Genomic DNA, 18,652 nt, shown 5'->3' with positions numbered 1-18,652 from the left:
GATCCTATTGTGAAGTTGTTTAATTGTCGATTACTTGGATCCTTGTGTGCTTTGCGAAATTTGAAGGATTTTCGTACTTCCAGGAGTGATATCAAGTACACTATAACTAAAACATGTTGTAAATAATCCTGCTTTCTTTGATCTATTAAACTCTAACGTTCTATATTACGACCAACAAATAGCATGACAGCAATAAGCACTTGCTTGCAATGTGTAGCCTACAACGAACAACTGAATCGGAAAGCAGACGAAATTAAGGTATCGGAATCCCGACTGTTATTCCAGTTGCTAGTTAAGATCATCATTTAAACTTAACTTCCATTACTTGAACTACTTAACTCTGCAATGAAAAGCCGAATTGCTAAATCTTGCAAATTTGTGGAAATCAATTCTTACTATCATCTTGCAGTTAAGTCATTCTGCTCTAAGAAAATGTTTTAAAAGAATATTTTATAAGGCAATATGTTATAAAGGGTTTTGTTTTTTTCGGGTTTTGGCGACATTAGATACAGCGCTGTTTATCAATATTTAATTTTTCATCACACTGCAAAAGAAGAGAAAAAAACAAAAAATATTTTAAACCATGAAGCTTTTGTCAGTTTTGTTACTATTGAGTATTTCTAAAATATTACTGCCTTCATGATAACTTACCAAAATAAGTGATGATTTTTATTCAGAATTTTTCCTTTCCTTTTAAACAGTTTATAAAATCCTCGAAATTCTACTATTCCAACTCCCATTTTGAAATTATACAGAATGACTTTTTTAAAGCCTGTTTTCACGTCATTGTACATCAAAAAAAACCACCAAGATGTTGTTGAAATTACGAAGTTAACAAATCCGTTCATTATTGTTCCGAGAATTATTTTATAAACGAAAAAAATATTTTTTAAATAAATTTCTTGCTTATACGAACAAATATACTTTTTGTCTTTTCAAAAATTGCGAAATTTTGAACAGAGCTGTGAATATCAATATAGTTCCAATAATAATAGCAGAGGTAATCGCATATCTTTGCGACAGTGTCTTATCTTCCAACTTTTCTTTTGTTATTTCATCATCAAAATTGGCTTACCAAATTAGTTCTCCAGTGCATCCGCTTCTAATCAAGTTCAGGGAATTCAAACATGCATTAGATTCATTTAACATTTAAAATATGGAATTTTGGTTGCCGTAATAATGTCAATCTTAACTGCTGAGGAGAACAGAGATAATCATGAATGGATGTGAAATTAAATTCTTATAAATTTGGTAAGATAATGATAGTAATAATAGTGTGAATAACGAAACTGACCACAATGATGACCAAGATCTGACAATAATTATACCATCATGTATGGAAAATATTTGATGCGGATGACTATATTTCTGATAACGGTGATCGTGACACTAATTAAAAGCCATTAATGTTAATGGTATTTTCTCTGAAGGTGCTTATAAATTAATTATAACAATAGTAAGAGCAGCAAAAAGCAGTATAATAGTAGTTGTATTGCTGACTGTAATTTAACGATGATAAAAACAGTCCCTTTGATTCAAAACATATGGAGAACGGAAGTATTCGGCTTAAAGAGCCACAAATTTGACAATTATGGCGATGATAGCGTTGATAATTTTGATTATGATCACAGCATTATGACTAAACTGCAATATGCTCAACAATAACAACAACAACAATGTCAACTGCGATCGAAACTGCTGGCGATATTCTATAAGATATTATCATGCAAATTTTTAGCGCAGTAATGACCTGATTTTCTTCAATACGATAGCTGCGGGTGGGCTCAGAGGACTAACAATTAGAATTAATTTCCCTGATTATCTTTAACATCTTTGTTCTTAATGTGATGAATAGAACATGTAAAACTTTATTTTGTCTATATTTCATATCCTATTGGATTTGAATAAACAAATAAATTGTTCCAAATTTCTGGATTTCCATTGTTTGATTACAGAAAGAAATTTGTTTTAAAAATTAACTATGTGAAGTATGGTTAGGAGCGCATTCGTTATTAGTTCGTTTACTACACCATCATGTCCTCATGTTGTTTATTATTTTCCTGTTCAATTTATGGATGTGAAATTCTCTAATAATGTTATTTTCCTTCCTTTTTCAATAACTTATAAGAATTCAATGACAAAGAATTTCTATGTCATAAATTCCAATTTTCCATTCTGTATTTGAGATCAAATTTCGAGAGATTTCTTGTAACTTCTTTGTTTCATGTTCAATTCCTTCGTTATAAACTTTTCTAATGTTTGACTTTTTTGCAACTAAAAGTTCCTCTTTGCTTTCTTTTTAGTCATTGAAATGTTAATGTTAATGTACTGAAGAATTTGAACCTTTCTGCTTGGCCCGTAAAACTATTAGATGTTTAGTTGTTAAAGAGATTACGAAATCATAACTATTTCCCGTCCAATTCATTTTATTTAATTTTATTGTATTAAATTAATCATTAAAAAACTCGGTCGCAGATTATATTGGAAAACTGCTACTTGTTTTAATTTTAGTCGAGCTCACAAATTGTAAAACCAGTGAACTTTTTGGGGAGATTTTTAATTACTTTTAATTATTCAAATACAAGAAGCGCTTTATTTTCCATTAAAGAAGTAGGTGGCTGAAGATGCTAACGTTATTACATATCAAATGACCAGTCTCTCCACTAGTTTCACCAATAAAAGTTGCTCATTACTACAAAAGGCTTGTTCTCAGTTCTTTTTTGTCTTTGATTTTTAAATGTAAATTGTATTTATGCGTTTAATCAAATATAAATTGATTAATATATTTAATTTTTTTTTAAATTGAAAAACTTATTCTCTAAAATTAGCCTTTATTTATAATTCTTTCTTAACCACCCTTAAAAGTAGATTCAACAGAGGATTTCCCGGGAAACAATTCATCGGACGGTTTCAATTTCTTTTTTCGAAAAATGATCTTTTGGTCATTTTCAGCAAATATTCTGACCATATCAACAGATGTCAGTTTAGATATATGTAGGTCATCATACCAAAGATATGCACTGCATTTCTTTTATTATTATTACTATTATTTATGTCATGAATGCCTTCTCTTTTAGCCATGCCCATGTATTGAATGTCTATGAATTTTGCACTTTTAGATATTTATGCAAATTCCACGGCAATTCCAATCCAACTCAACTAATTCCATTTGTTATCGAATTTTATACACTATAAACTTCATCTATTCCCGCGTTCATCGTCCATTTATTCAAAAGTTCTATGATGAAATTCGATCGCAATGACCGGCCCACGTTAACGTTCTGTCCATTTGTCTGTTCTTCAGTCATATTTTTTACCATCCGTTTCAAGTTTTAATTTCTACTAAGCTGCTAAACTTTTCGATGGAATTAAATTGTAAAAAATTAATTCCAAAGTGTTTCTTTATTATTCATTCATCCATTCATTTGTTCATTCATTTTTTTGGCATTTGATTGCATTTCAACTTCAATTCTTCCATTAATCACATCACTTTCATTGAGCTATTTATTCATTTTCAATTTTTTACCAGTTTGCAGAACTGCTATTTAAGCTTAGATTGAATCTATCATCTTCCAACATTCAAGAGCGTTTTCAACTCACATCTGTCACTTTTCCTTCAGATCAGAGAAACTATCAGACATTTTTAATGCTCAGTTTCTGATTCTCCTCAGTCTCCAATCTATGAAGACCTCTTTTCAACTTCCAGCCTAATGAAGATAAGCTGTATTCCGCAATATGAAGATTCAAAAAAGAATTTTATTTTATCTTTATCGCGTTTTATATTTATCATTTTATGTTTATAAATCGAGCTTAAAGCTAATCTTTATCATCTATCATACATAATATTATATAGATGAATCCATATCCATTTTGTACTGTATGATTTAAATTTTATAGTAACATATGCGCGTGGTGCGAAATGGTGCGTATATGGTGCGAAATGCACATTCCGCACTATTTGCATTACTTAAACAAACAGTTTGCAATAAACGATTCTACATGTCTGTTACTTCGTGCAGTTGTTCATTAATTTTATTAATTGGGTACTGAAAGCGGTGGTCATCTTTTTGTGAAATTAAAAAATAACTTTTCAACCTTTTCTATTTTTACTACAATCAGTTATAAGCATTCCGCTAGATTAAAATTATGCAGTATTTTATTCCTCCTCGCTCTAAAGAATGCATGTACGCTTAAATTCTATGGCAATAGAAACTTTTTCAAATAAATTATATCTTTTCAAAATAGATTAGTTGACTTACGATAATATGAAAGGACAAATGAACGTCTACCAAAACGAAAAAATTTCTTAACAAAACTGTGGGACAATGGTTGTCACAAATGCTGAATTTTTCAAGGAATATAAGATGTTATTATTTGCTCTTCATTAATTAAGTTTTTTTTCTTTTAATTCAGAGATTGTGATTAGATTTTATGGGAACTTTTTAAAAAGCATCAACTTATTGAAATATTTTCTTAAATCTGCTGTTCGCTTAAAGTTGAATAATCTTTGTATTTGAATCGAAAAGCATGGATATTGAGCAGTGGGAAATTTTAAAGTCCAATGGAAATAATTTCAATTCTTTCAGAATTGTATTCAACTTAATAACCTTGTTTTTCTGTATTGCCAAAGTCATCTTATAATATTAGCAAATATTATATTCCACATGAACTCGTACTCAAACAAAAAGTCTCGGTCTTAATCTAGAACTACTGATAGCACTAAGGACTGGTCATTTTATATTTTCGAGTGGATTAGCAGAATCTCTTTTATATAGATAGAAAAATGGCCTGATTACACAATGCAGACAACTCTTTCTAGTCACGTTTATTGCGCAATTTCCGTGAGATCTGCTATTGGAAATGCATTAAATGTTTATTTTATGTATAAATGACCCAAGTGATTGGCTATTTGCTTTTCTCTTCTGTTACGTATATTTTGGATCCAGCTTGATGCTTCAATGCTCATATAGTTCGATGATTGAATCTATAAATATTCCGTAATTTTTTTGAAATCAGCAAATTATTTATACTTCGTAATAAAAAAGAATCAGTAAACTATTGGAAGATATGCATTTGATTTAAACTCTTCAGTGCATATTTCCGTTTGGAAAAAACAAATATTTTCATACTCTTTTTTCAAGGTAAATACTTCAAGTTTTTATAGTTTTAAACTCTTTTCTTCTTCTGAAACAGTAAATGGTTTCTTCCAAAAAAAATGAGAAATGGATGGATGTTACTGGAAAGCGAATATATTTCTTTAATAATAATTTTCCAATTTCCCGAATAATGATATTCCAGTTATTTCCTTTGTCATTGCCATCATATTCTAAAATTTGCTTAATTTCTGTTACTAAGTAAACTTTTCGTATAAAGTGGGAAATTTAACACTTGATAAACTTCTCTTGTAAAGTAAAAATAATTCATTAAAAACTTTTCAAGTGTAAATATTGGCATTAAATAAAAATCAATAGTTGTTGTTACATTGTTAAGTTGAAATTGCCCTTAGTCTAAAAATCAAACATTTTATATTGGATGTTTTCTGATTCCATCGTCTCATTTTTTGGTTCGATCAACTATAACCTCTTAGCTTGATGGCATCACCATATCAAACAAGTGAACATTTTTTGGAACTCGTTATTCCTATCCTCAGAAGAAACCGGAATTAACTGTAACGAATCATTTGATAACTAACCATCTTCGCACTATCTGAGAATATCGGTATATTTGACTGCTTACCTTGTTTGGCCTTATGCATTTAATGTACACGGCACTTAATGTACCTAAATTTTTGTATCCTTGGAGAAAAGTAATGTTTGATTAAAAAATGGTGAAAGGGTTCCTTTCTATTTTGACTTTCTTCTATTCCTTGGCTCCATTATTAAAAATCCAGTTTGAAATCGAGAATAAAGATCCTAAACACTAGAAAATTTCAACTGAATATATTATTTTCCTATTTTTTTCGTATTTCCAAAAAGTCCTTTTCAAAACTTATTGAAAAAATTTTCTTAAAAAATCTTAGATTTCTTTGTTTGTTTGTTTGTTTATTTTTTATTGAAAAGTCTAAATTTTTTAATTCTAAGTTTAAAAATAGGAAATATTATTAATATTCGTCCTCACAGATCTTCTTTCTCGTATTTCTCCCCAGCACTTTTAATTAGTTCTACGATTGCTTTCGATAATAAAATCTCAATTGTACAGTTCTCGTTTTCATTGTGTTAATTCAGAATGCATCTACTCACTACTGTCACTTTATTGCCGTCGATCATGGCTTCTACAGCTGGTGTCCACCCTCATTACGTCATTTTATTCTAATAAAAAAAGCAGCTGCTAGTCGTTCGATGAGTATTACTCTACAGAACGAAGTATTTATTAAAAATCTTATTCTCTTTTGCAGTTATAACTATTATGAAGATTGAAGATTGAAGAAGACTCTGTGGTTGAAGGAAGGACTCTCGGGAATTGCAAAACAGGGAAAGTTGAGGAATGCAATAAAGGAATCGTAATTTGCTCAAGCAGGGTTTTCTATTTCTATATGATATTTTTTCATGAAAAATGCTATGAAAAATAATTGTTGTTTGGCTAGGCAAAACTTTTCAGATAATTTTTCAATAAAGATCAAAATTTGAAACGAAAAAACGTATTATTTTAGAAATAAAGTGAGGGAATAAGAAAATAGAATATAGTTAGAATCAAAAAAAAAAATAGAAGGTTGAAAAGAGTTCGGAAAAAAACATCAGTGTATCATAAAATTTTTGCTTCTTGTGAAAAACATTGATCTCGAGTTTTCTATGAGTCTCTCTGATAAGTAAATTCGTTACCATAGTGATGCAGGCGATTCAGTAGTAGTCATTCTGCCATCACTTTTTTGTTCATCCATTTATTTACTGGTTCGTTTGTTGGTTTATCTTACTTTTAGTAGATTCAAAAAAGAAAAAAAACGATCACTGATCGATGATATAATAGGTGCTGATTGTATATAGATATTGCACAAACAAAGTTGCAACAATGTCTTGCTTTCGTACCATTTTATGACATAGCACTCCAGACAATGATCCATTTGAACCTATTTTGACCCTGTGATGATTAGCTTACCAAAAGAAAGTGGGCAGATGGGAAGAAGGAAGGAGCTGTGGACGATGGAAGGACAGAAGGGATAAAGGAGGGTTTAATGTCCTTCCGTCTTACTACTGTCAGGTTCAGTCTTATAGCAACGAAGCTAGGCCAAATCATTCGCACAAATATCTTCACCCAACAGAGGATGTCTCCTGGTTCCCTGTTCACATTTCGAGGTATAATTGACATCTGACCAATTTTCTGTACTGTAAAGCATTAATGGCTTTTAGCATTAATGGCTTGTAAAGCATTAATGGCCCATCAATCTTTTAAATTTGGAATTGCAATTTATCGCACAAATTATTCATTTTCATTAACTATTTCGTAAATTAAAAACAGGTCGAATAAATCAAATCGTTTCGCAAAATACTTCTAACTCTTCTTTTCGTTGTTTTCCTAACTCAATCCATTCTATTTCTTCTTAATTCTCAGGAAAAAAATGGAACAAAAAAAAAAACTGATGTTTTTCGATTTGTTGGTAATAATTGTTAGCATATTTCAAAAAGTACTTTGTCCTTATTCTTCATTGCTATTTTAATTTCATTAAAAGAGTTCATAAGTCCTTTCTTTGGAAACAGTCCGACTACTAGAAAAATTATCCAAATAATCGTTTCCACCTCTTTTCTCTTATCAGTGTAATGATATTGAATCATGATATTTCTAGTTACCTTTCAAATCTTTAAAATCCTTTGGTTACTCAAATATTTATTAATTCAGTGATTTCATTAGCATATTTTCCGTTCCCATTAGTTATTGGTGCAGCAATGTTAAATTGATTGCAACCATTGCATAATTATTATTTGTCATTTTATTTCATTTTATTTCCAGCTACTGTCAACATATTTGAAGGCGCTTTTTTTTTTCAATTGTTCGTAACATTGTTACATTTAACTTATTTCTGACAATAATAAGGATGACATGGATGAATTACTTATTCTCGTCTAATTTATTTCCATCTTTCAATGAATTAAAATCGACATTTTGCTGGGAAAACCAGTAAAGTCCACCTCGGAGGATTCATTATGGAACAGAAGCGAACAATTTAGGGAGTAAAATTTAACTCCCGTCTATGAATTGTTCTCTATCATTATGAATATGAAACATTGAAATGTAAATAATTAAAGTGTTCTTCATCTAACGAATTGCCATCTATCAATTCATCAGTTACTAATTAAATGACGTTTCATCTGTTATTAAACTTGATGGGAATAATTTAGTCCATCTTTGCTTCTAGGATGTAATTGCTAAAACAGGCTATTTTTTAAAGAGATAAAATGTTTAAAACCAGATGATTGATTGTTTCAAATGCTTAACTGGAGTCTATTACTTATTACATATGGTCACTTTATATCAGAAACAAAAGAAGTACCTTGCGGGAAAAATATAGAAAGAATTTCAAATCAAAAAAGGAAAATTAATTTAATTTTAGTGCTAGTAGTGATGTAAAATAAAAAAAGTTAATTTAATAGATCCATTTGTCAAAATTAATTCATTTACAAGACAGGACGACAGATAAACACACATACATTCAGCATTTATGGGAGAGCTGACAATCATGAATACAAATTTGCCGTGGATATCAGGTTTTTCAACATAGTAGTCTATACAGAAACACAATGATTGAACCATTTGTCGAAACCCTCTTGAAATTTTCCCTTCTCTTGAGGAGGAAACCCGTTTGGTGGTAAATAAATCTCCTGCTCCCACCAAATGTCCTTTATTTTACTCTTCTTCTATCTTTTACTCTTATCTTTGTGATTGAAAGCGCATTTTAGTATGGCAAAATTCTTCTTAATGCCCGTGACGATGATAATGATATGCTGATAAATGCTGTCTGTATCATTATGCATAATATTTTCCCCTTCTGTTCCTGTCTTTTTTTCAAAAAAAACAGTAATTAATTATCACAATTATTACGCAATCTATCAATTGATAAATACCTGTAATAAATAGGCGGATGAAATTAGTGGGATTTGAGCTTGGACTTCTAATTAATTTTCGTAAAGTACTGTGTCTAATTTTTAAGGAAAAAGTAAAAAGCTTGAAATAGGCAAAGGACACGAAAAAGAAAGGTGACGTAAAGGGTGGGAGGAATTAAATAACATTTATCATTTTTGTTTGCATCATGTCAGTCATCATCGGATCATCTAAATTTTATTTCCTAAATTTGAACAGAAAATAATACATATTTCTGCTCACTGATGTGCGTTTCAGTTTGTGTTCATCTTTCATAGATTAAGCTGTTTAGAAAATTTACTGTGACATTACTTACGCCACGTCATGCGTCAATTATACTTCCATTTATGCTTTTGCTACCTTAAATTCCTAATCGTTATGCTTGCATTACTTTAAATATTTAAATTATAAAGTTACATCGAACATTTCCCAAAGTATATCAAAGTGATATTGGAAGAAATGATTTAAAAAAGGCAAAATTGGAATATAAAGTAGAATTTTCCTCCATTTTATGCAAATAAAAGGAGTATATTGCTAAGAGTGTATGCTGAAGAAAGGTGAAACGAGTAAGAGACATAATTTTGACCAGTTAAGCGCTGAAATTTCCGATTAATGGCGAATTAAATTGTTCTTATTTCTAACTCAATTTGCATAATTGAAATTTTCCAGTAATAATAGTTCACTCTGAGCAGCTTTATACTTTATTATTATCTCCCAAGAATTCATAGAAAGAATAACAAACTTATTCTAGACCGATTATTTCGTCCTCATTTTTTCCCTCCAGCCTTTCTTACCCTATTTTTGACTTTTTCTTGTTACATTGAAATTCTCTATCAGGTTCTCGAAATTGAATAAGTAACCGGAACTTCTGGTTAATCTCAATGCATATCTAAATGCATATCAACTTTGAATATTCAAGCATTGTGAACATGAAATGGGATATCCAAGTTATTGTCAGAGGAAAAATTCAACAGTCAATGAAAAGTGAATCTAATTTAGCTTCTGTTACCGCTTAAAATAGTAAATGTTCTCTCCGAATTCTTCTTTTCTGTCCAATTTCACATTTTCCGCAAATTTTATAAGTGATATAATTAACGCTTTTTAATGTATGATATCTTATGCTGATATTATCGTTGATCTGACAGAGCAGTCCTTGAACTTCCACAAATTTTTTCGTTGAATGTTTGAATCGAATATTTTGAAATTTTTTTTTATCCTTGACAAAAAAAAGCATACGATGACTCCGATGCTTGCAGATTAACAAGATTTTTACCCGCAACTGTCCCGATTTTCATTATGCACTGGTAATACTTTCTTTGCACCTTGTCCAGGTGTTGTCACTTTTTAAAAACAATATGGGCTCAATGTGAAAATTAAATTGTTCTTTACAGAGTTTAGAGTGAAAATAGAAAACTGAAATGTGAATTTCAATAACAGCCTTCTTTTTACACGTTCAATTTTATAATCAACGACTTACACCCTACTCTCCTCAAATTTTATTATTTTTGCAAGTATGGAGTTTAAATTATTCCTTTCGTTTTAAATTCGAATTTCATAATTCCTAAATTAATGTTCAAAATATCTGTATGATTATCAGAGGAGTTCGATATTTTATTCATGTTGAAAATAGCATTATCTTTGCCAGGTGTTATTTTGGCTAGGTTTCGGAAAGCGTAAAAATTTACCGCGAACTTCCGTGTAAAAAATAGTGATTCTTAAAAATGTCAATGTTGATACCAAATTCCAGGGCAAAACTAAAAATGGACGATAATTTGGCGGATTATCGGCGGTTTTGCGCTAATCGTTTGAAGCGTTTGGAACGCTGCAAAAAGACGAAAAGTTTTTGTAATTTGGACGACGAAGTACCTTACCCATTTGGCAGCACCGGTTCTGATCTTATACTAATGGGGACGGAAAAATTTGCATCTCACGATGGTAGTATAACGTTTTCTAGGTGCTCTGAAAATGCTGTCTTCTCTTCTATCAGGTCAGAGGCAGTCCCTTTTTGTTCAGGAACCAACATATTTTGTTACGGATCAAAGACTCCTCCAATAACAGATACCCCTCGTTCTGGTTCTGCGGGAGTTTTTTCTCTGAATGTTCTTCCCTCCATATCTGAAGCAAATCCAGCAAAATCTTCACCGACCGCTAACTCATGGCTCGACAACAGCGGGAAATACACATCAGTAACATCTAACTTTGGGGAAACTGATAACAGAGGTAACAACAGTCGTCATTTGCCTCCATCCTCGTGCTGGTCATCATATTCCTCTTTGACTACTGCCTTATCAACTGTATCATCACAATCCTCAATGTTATCAGCAAAGAAGCCCGAATTAGTAAAAAGAACCACAATGACATGTGTTAATAACGATGATGATTGTAATCAAAAAGCACAAAGGAATTTCGACCTTCTGCGCGAAAAAATGGTGAAATTTGCTGTGTTTCATGATTTTGAGCATATTTTGAATTTTTCCATTATTATTAACAGGAATAAGAATTTAACAAAGGTATCAGTTAAGATTTATGAACGTTTTTTTTCTTTACTAATTTTGCTGAGAAGCAATGCTAAAGAATAATTTACATTAACAAAATGTATCAATCATAGATCCTTTTAGTGTTGACGAATATAGCCGCTGATTTATTTTTAGATTTTTAAGCGCTTTGCATCTATAAGAATTTCCTGTAACGTTTTCTGCTCTGATCAATGATATTAGAGATTCGATTCAGTGTGAACTGATGATATTTACTCAAAAAAGTATGGTGTCTTGTGTATATCGAAAAATCAGGCGAGACTTCCTTTCTTTATTCGTGCAAACAGCTCCTAATGGCTGCGCGATTACACGTCACGTCAGGCGCAACTGTCTTTTTTGAAGGAGTATAGAGCTATATAGCTTTTGTATTTTTTCATTTAATATAACCTATTGGACCCGATTTAAATTGCCTTGTCTTGAACACTTAATGGATGACAATATTTTCTCGAGTTAGTTAAAACTTTCAAGGATAAGTTCCATTGATGAAGTTGTCCGATCATTAATTATCAAATCTACGTTAGGAAGTGTCTGGATACATTTTTTCTGAAGATGTTTTCGAACAGTTCTTGGAACTCTAAAAAACTTTTAGTTCCGGAAAATTAATGTTTTCTTTCTGCTGGAGAATATGTAAAAATTGTGGGTGCGAAGGAGAAGTCATGGGAGAGAGACAATTAAAATTTATCGGTTAATGTGGTATTTGGTGATAAAATAAGCATAGTTTTCATTCGAAATAATAAATGATAAAGGAGTGCGAAGTGAGTGTGTTGGAATTTATTTGCAGTGACATTAAGTTTCTAAATGTAACAGACAAACTCAGTTATCTTTTCATCTCTTGAAAAACTAATTACTGTTGATAGATTAATCATCTCATCTCAACTCTTCGCTATTTATATTATCTCGCTATTGAAGAAAACTGCGCAAATTTTGGAACTTTTGCAAACGAATAACTTGAACTGCTTCGATTTGGCTGTTTAAATACTGTTGAAGGACTTTAAGCTGAAGATGAACATAAAAATCATTCATTCATTTTTGGCGGTGTCTCGATGTTCACCAGATGTAATTAGTATCGTTCTGTTCTGCTCGGCAATGTTTATAATTATCAATTGTTAAGCATGGATGGTAACACATTCCAAACAAACAATGACCGCCAAGGTTACCTGTCATTGTTCAAGGTTACCTGTCATTACCACCATAGTTTACCATTTGCGCGAAATGAAATGGGCAATTACCAGCTGGAAACAAAACAGGAAGTGAGCTGTTGGAGGATTTTTTGGTGATTCCGGGAGGATGAAATAATGTGTGAATAATGTGCTCGTTGGGACAAAATTAATTGATGACTGCTAGCCTATATGAACAGCACAGGAATAGCCTAATTAAGGCCTCCTCATATTTTGTATTCAGTTCCCGTCAATAAGTGGTATAAAAGGTGAAAGGTAACATACCTAATAGAATTGATTGTTCAAGTACCAATTTGCTACAAAACTTGTTTCTAAAAAATCAGAGTTTTCCAAACTATTCTGCAAGCACAACAGCATAATAACAGCTGTAAATTCATTCAACTAATTCATCTGATCTCCTCAACCGAACCACATCGAATGGATATATCGAAATGTTTCCAACATGCATTTATTGAATTTCGATTATGTCGCTGTGAGAGCATTATTAAAACATGCATTGTTGCAAGTGTTGAGGCATGTTGTCAGAGTATCAGTTGTCAACTTTTCGGTATTAAATACTATCGGATGCAAATATGTACTCTGTACTTCCTGCAAATGTAAATATTAGAAGGACCTTCCTACTCGCACCTTGTCACCTCCTTCTTGTTACCATTCATTCCTGTCTACTGTTGCCATTAACTGTTACTGTTAAAACATATCGATAATTCATCGACAATCTGAATGACATGGATTGAGATTGAGAGAAATTTCCCTTAGATCTATCCTTCCTTTCTTCCTTTCCTTTCAGAAGGAAAAACTTCTTCGCTCAATTGTCTCTCGTCATGTATCTGATGATAATAGGAGTGATAGGATTAACAAATATGCAAATAGCAAATGTTTCATTTCAGTGAACTCGAAAGGTTACAAACACAGAATAGCACAATTTAATAATTCATAGGAGGAGCATACGAGAATGAAGCAAAAAGGAGAGAAGGAACTAAAGCATAGTGTAATGGTAGTTGAATTATCCATTCGTACGGAGAACTAAAAAGACTTTGAATTGAGACGAAAAGAAATTATCGCTGGAATTCTTGTAGAGGGGAGAGATACACAAATTTCTTCCCGTACATTCAGCTTCAAGTATAAAATTTAAATCAGAATTTTAATCTACACAGTTCATTTCCGTTCATTTGCAAAACATCTTTTTGTTTCAGAACAGCAGTGAAAAAATATAAACCTTGTCACGTATATAAATTTAATGTTTATACTGCACTACTATTGGAGTAAATAGAGGATATCGATGACAGTGCATGCTAGCATGCATATTGCAGCGTATTTGCCCATTCCCTCTCCTCTCTTCTCCCTTTCCCGTTAAAACGACATGGGTTGGACGACAAAAACCAGATGGACAAAACCTGATCGTGTTTGAGAATATAAATAAGACTCAAATGTGACTTTCGATCGATCAATTGTATGCTTGAACACCTCAGTTAATGCTTAAATTTTTTAGAAATTCCATTCTTTATTCTTATTTGTTAATGTTTATCTTAATTGTTCCAGATTTCGCTGATGGAAAATGACGTTCGCTTGCTGCAACAGTTATTAGCACTGGGAGATTCCATTCAGGAATTGAAATCCAGAAGCCAAACTCATCACTGTAGTCGATCATCTTTGAATTGCTTGGAACAGGAAAATGATGACGATGAGGTTCGCAACAGAGAAACAAATTAAATCAACCATGTTTCTTTAAAAAAGTCAACTGGTTATTGTTGTTGTCATTTTCTCTTGCAATCATCTCAATCAGCAATGAACAGATAGAGTAAGCAAAAAGCCAAGAATGACAGCCATGCAAACATTAAAAGCCTCACCAAAATTAGCCTTGCTGCTGATCAAGACATGAAATGGTTAGCAAATGAAGCTATTGCAACAAAATTTATAAAAACAATCTTTTTAAACTTTAGAAATGGTGGTATAGTGAGAGGATGGAAACAACATTTGGTAATTCAACAACAGCAGTTACTAATTTGTACGTGGATGATGAACCAAAGGAAAATCAAAACAAGCAGTACTTTTCTCGTAAAAATTCTGTCCTTCGCATACCGATTCCGCCAAAAAGTACCAATCGAATGTCGACAAATGAAAAATTGGTATCGCATTTTAACTTTGTTTCTCCTAATGTAGTTTTCTTCCTGAATATTAGCAAAGTTCCTTCAGACTTATCTGTTTTCAAATAAATCTGACAGAAAATTAAAATAAAGTTCCAACTTAAAATTAAGCATAGTTAGGTAAAAAATATTTAACCTAACATATTTGTTAAGACAGTCTTTTCTAATAATATATTTGTTTAGACAGTCTTTTCTAACAAGTACGGTTGGTTTAATTTTTTCTTTTAAATTTTATTGAACAAAAAGATTTATTTCAATTATTTATTGTTTCGTAATTGTTAGCATCGTCGATTATCACGATTATCACAACGGTGCGATCAGTTACATCAGCAGCAGCAGCAGCAGCAGCAGCATAAAGTGATGGAAAATTCATCGCAAAACGAAGATAATGCCATATCAAGAAGAAATTTCTTACCGATCGTGGCTGTAACTTGTTCTTCGTCGTGCCTAGCTAAACCATTTTCACTACGTGATGTACCGACAACAGTGGCTATGAAGCAAACATTTGATATCAGAAATACCCGCATATCCAACGGTAGTATTGATAGCGGTATTCGGGATGGTAGCTGTAGCAGTTCCTCTGCTGGTAGTTTAAGTCCATTCTTAAAAGATGAAAAATCCTAATAATTTGTTGGCCAGTTTTATAAATGTTTTACAAATTGAACAGTTTGTCTAATATTTTCAAAATCGTCCAGAAATGGCGAAGTCGTTTGATATCCCTTTTAAAAAATGAGGGTTAGCAAATATTGGAAAATTCTTGGTAAGGTAAATTTACCCGTGAAAATGTCTGAATATTTCTGTTTTTGCCTAATTTCTTCCTTAAAAAGTTCTGAGATTAAAATAAAACTCTCAAAGGAAGCAATCCAAATCTCAATATAAGCATACTGCGTCTTCTTGAATTGAAGTATGCTCATAAATCCTGAGAAACGAAGATTTGCGAACGGAATAAGAATTATGAGATTTCCAATCAGATTTCCATTAATTCCATAGTATGATGCTGTCAATGATTCGAGACACTTCATAAACTCATCACTTGAATGTATTCATTATTAGTTGTTAATTAATTGCTTTTACTATGTTTTACGTTTTTTCACACATACATGGTCTAGGTGCTAATTTACCTCGGTAAAATTTCTTAATCTATGTAAAACACAATTTAGAAGCATTGTTTACTCTGGTTATTTATAAAGGGGTAAATATTTCAATGATTATAATTAAGAAATCACAATTACCTGGAAAAGAGGATGTTAATCGGATTATTTTTAGCTATGTAATTGTTCAGATGTGAGACGAAGTTAAAGTTCGACTATGAATTAGTAAGCACGTAGATCGGAATGTTCTTGATCTTAGCAAAGTAGTTAACTCCAACTGCAATAAATTCCAATAAATATAAATCATCTCACCAAAAGTGGCCAGGAAAACGGCTCCAAATGATGTCGAAATTAATTGATTTAAAGTAGCAAATTGATTCAACTTCAGCAAAATCACAAAATACATACATGAATACTGTTGTATTAGAATTATGCATCAACCAGAATAGGATAACAATCGAGTATATAAATAATATTCCTCCTTTTAATTTGCATATCAACCATTTCAATTGAATCTCTCTTGTTAATCTAATTCTTAATAAACCGAAATATGGTTCTGATCAGTACACAATTCTGATGCGTTATATTCATACAAGTATATAGTGATTTCGGGCAAAAATGATTCCATCTGGAGTGTCGCCGATTTTCTTCCACCATGACAAAGATTAAGGGTTCTTTCTGTCTCTATGGGTGGTAGTACCTCAAATCTGGATAATAAAACCTTTATTACGATAAATTTGTTAATACAACAACGAACTCAACAATTACTACTTCGATATGAAAGATTTATGACAACAATAGGAACAAAAAGGGGGACCAATGACGCCCAATACCGTCTATCAAACCCACTTCGCTGAAACAGATTTGTAAAATGATTTTGGTGCTTATGATCCTCCGCTTTCTATCTATAATTCTGAGATTGCAAAAATTAGCACCTTTGTTAGCGCATGTGGAACAGAATTCTTTGTTAGAGGAAATAGACACAGTGGACGTACAATCTTAGCTTACATTTTACATTGTACAATAAATCCGAATATACAACATATACCTAGCGATATTGAATTTATAATAAATGAATAACTGATTCATTGATTCTCCTCGTGACATGAAGTTATGATCAGTTTACTACTTATCCATTTGTGATTTCGTTCATACTTTAAAGTAATTCGTGAAAATTATTTATACCTTTCATCATTGATGGAACAGACATCGCTAATTTATATCGTTTACTGTTCTTTCGCAAATAAAAAATTTGGAAGTTTCTAGAATTTTTCTACAAAACGAAAAATCTAAACATGTTCTGCAGTCTTGTTATCAATATTGTCCTATTCTGCGCTTTGATACAAGGAAACAAATTCTTGTGTGTGACATCACTGTGACTCATCTCAAAATTACAAAACTCACAGTGCTTGGGTCTTCCTTCCTATCAGGTTAGGTTTACACGAAAAATAAGGTAATATACCCTCGACGAATAAAAATTACTAGGTGCAATTGATACTATTATCGTCAGACGTTAATGTCGGCTGTTAACCATTTGATTATCAACTGATTGCGTATTATTTTTAAAGTTCACTATTACTTAACCATATCTGTTATCCAGTAAAACAAGATTTCAGATGTCAATTCTGATAATCAAACACGATTCTTACAAAATCAAATTTAAATATTCTGAGCTTGTCCAGTACTCGATATAAGTCATAATTGATATCACTGGTCCAAAGCAACACTCATCCACATTTTGAACGTTAAGCTCTTCGATGTTTGTCAACATCAGAAATGATGAATCACTTACTATTGATAATAGTCACATGCATACACATTACTTGCAATTAACATATTACATGCTGAAATGTACACATTTACTGTATATAAATGGGAAGAAGTTCCATGATAAGTGAATGTGTAGTGATATATGTAGGATGTTGGATGGAAATTAAGATTAAAAATTATCCGAAGTCTTTTCTGTATCAATAGGGTGCTATCACTGTATAAAATTATGTATGCGCTCTTTGTTTAGTAATTTATCCAAAGAATCTTTGAAGAATGTTCATATAAACCATGCAGATAGCAAGAAGAAATTCTTCCTTCCTTTTATTCTCCAGATTGATGTCTTTGAAATTCATTTTATGGCGTCTTTGGTATTAGCTTTATGCATTAGCTTGTGTTTTGTAATTCTTAATGATTATGGTGCGCCAAAATTGTTTTATCTATCTAATGGCTTAATGACTCAAGTCTGAGATTGAAATAAAGAGAAATTTACAACTCTGTGTCATTGTCATGCAAGATACTTTCAAGGATACAAGAATTTTTCACTTAAACATTGGACAAATCTAGATCAAAAGATACGGCAGATCGATTGGTGCTTTGAAGGATCAGAAGACATCAGTCCTAAACAATTCCCCAAATTTGTTGATTGGTTGGATCATTTATATGATATGACTGTCTTATTTACATAAGAGAACCGAAGTTGGTAGATTAGATTAGCCACTGATTATCCCAAGCTAACTGGTACAGTTTTTTATTTGGTGGCTTGATTTTCTAATAAGCACTCGTAAATAAGTATTCAAAATACTAAATAAGTATATAATAAGTATTATAAGTAAATAAGTAAATAAGTATTATAAGTATAATATGTC

The 18,652-nt window shown here is 31.7% G+C and overlaps 3 protein-coding genes across 3 annotated transcripts; all 3 read left to right on the top strand.

Moving 5' to 3' along the window:
* Positions 1-4,325: 4,325 nt before the first annotated feature.
* LOAG_06029 (hypothetical protein) lies at positions 4,326-6,980 on the top strand (the record flags this gene model as incomplete). The annotated part of the gene is made up of 5 exons (XM_003141565.1): positions 4,326-4,366; positions 5,588-5,633; positions 6,225-6,362; positions 6,426-6,499; positions 6,917-6,980. 5 exons carry the CDS (start codon positions 4,326-4,328, stop codon positions 6,978-6,980), a joined length of 363 nt encoding a protein of 120 aa, XP_003141613.1.
* Positions 6,981-10,790: 3,810 nt separating this feature from the next.
* Positions 10,791-11,648, top strand: LOAG_06028 (hypothetical protein; the record flags this gene model as incomplete). The annotated part of the gene is made up of 1 exon (XM_003141564.2): positions 10,791-11,648. One exon carries the CDS (start codon positions 10,791-10,793, stop codon positions 11,646-11,648), a length of 858 nt encoding a protein of 285 aa, XP_003141612.2.
* Positions 11,649-14,313: 2,665 nt separating this feature from the next.
* On the top strand, positions 14,314-15,549 carry LOAG_06027 (hypothetical protein; the record flags this gene model as incomplete). Its single annotated transcript, XM_003141563.2, has 3 exons — positions 14,314-14,467; positions 14,722-14,907; positions 15,208-15,549. The coding sequence occupies exons 1-3, from the start codon at positions 14,330-14,332 to the stop codon at positions 15,547-15,549; spliced, it is 666 nt and encodes a 221-aa protein (XP_003141611.1). The 5' UTR covers positions 14,314-14,329.
* Positions 15,550-18,652: the final 3,103 nt, after the last annotated feature.

Source organism: Loa loa, assembly GCF_000183805.2.
Source record: "Loa loa unplaced genomic scaffold supercont3.278, whole genome shotgun sequence".
Lineage (NCBI taxonomy): Eukaryota > Metazoa > Nematoda > Chromadorea > Rhabditida > Onchocercidae > Loa > Loa loa.
The sequence above is the reverse complement of the archived record's forward strand: the minus strand, read 5'-3'. Positions and strand labels throughout refer to the sequence as shown.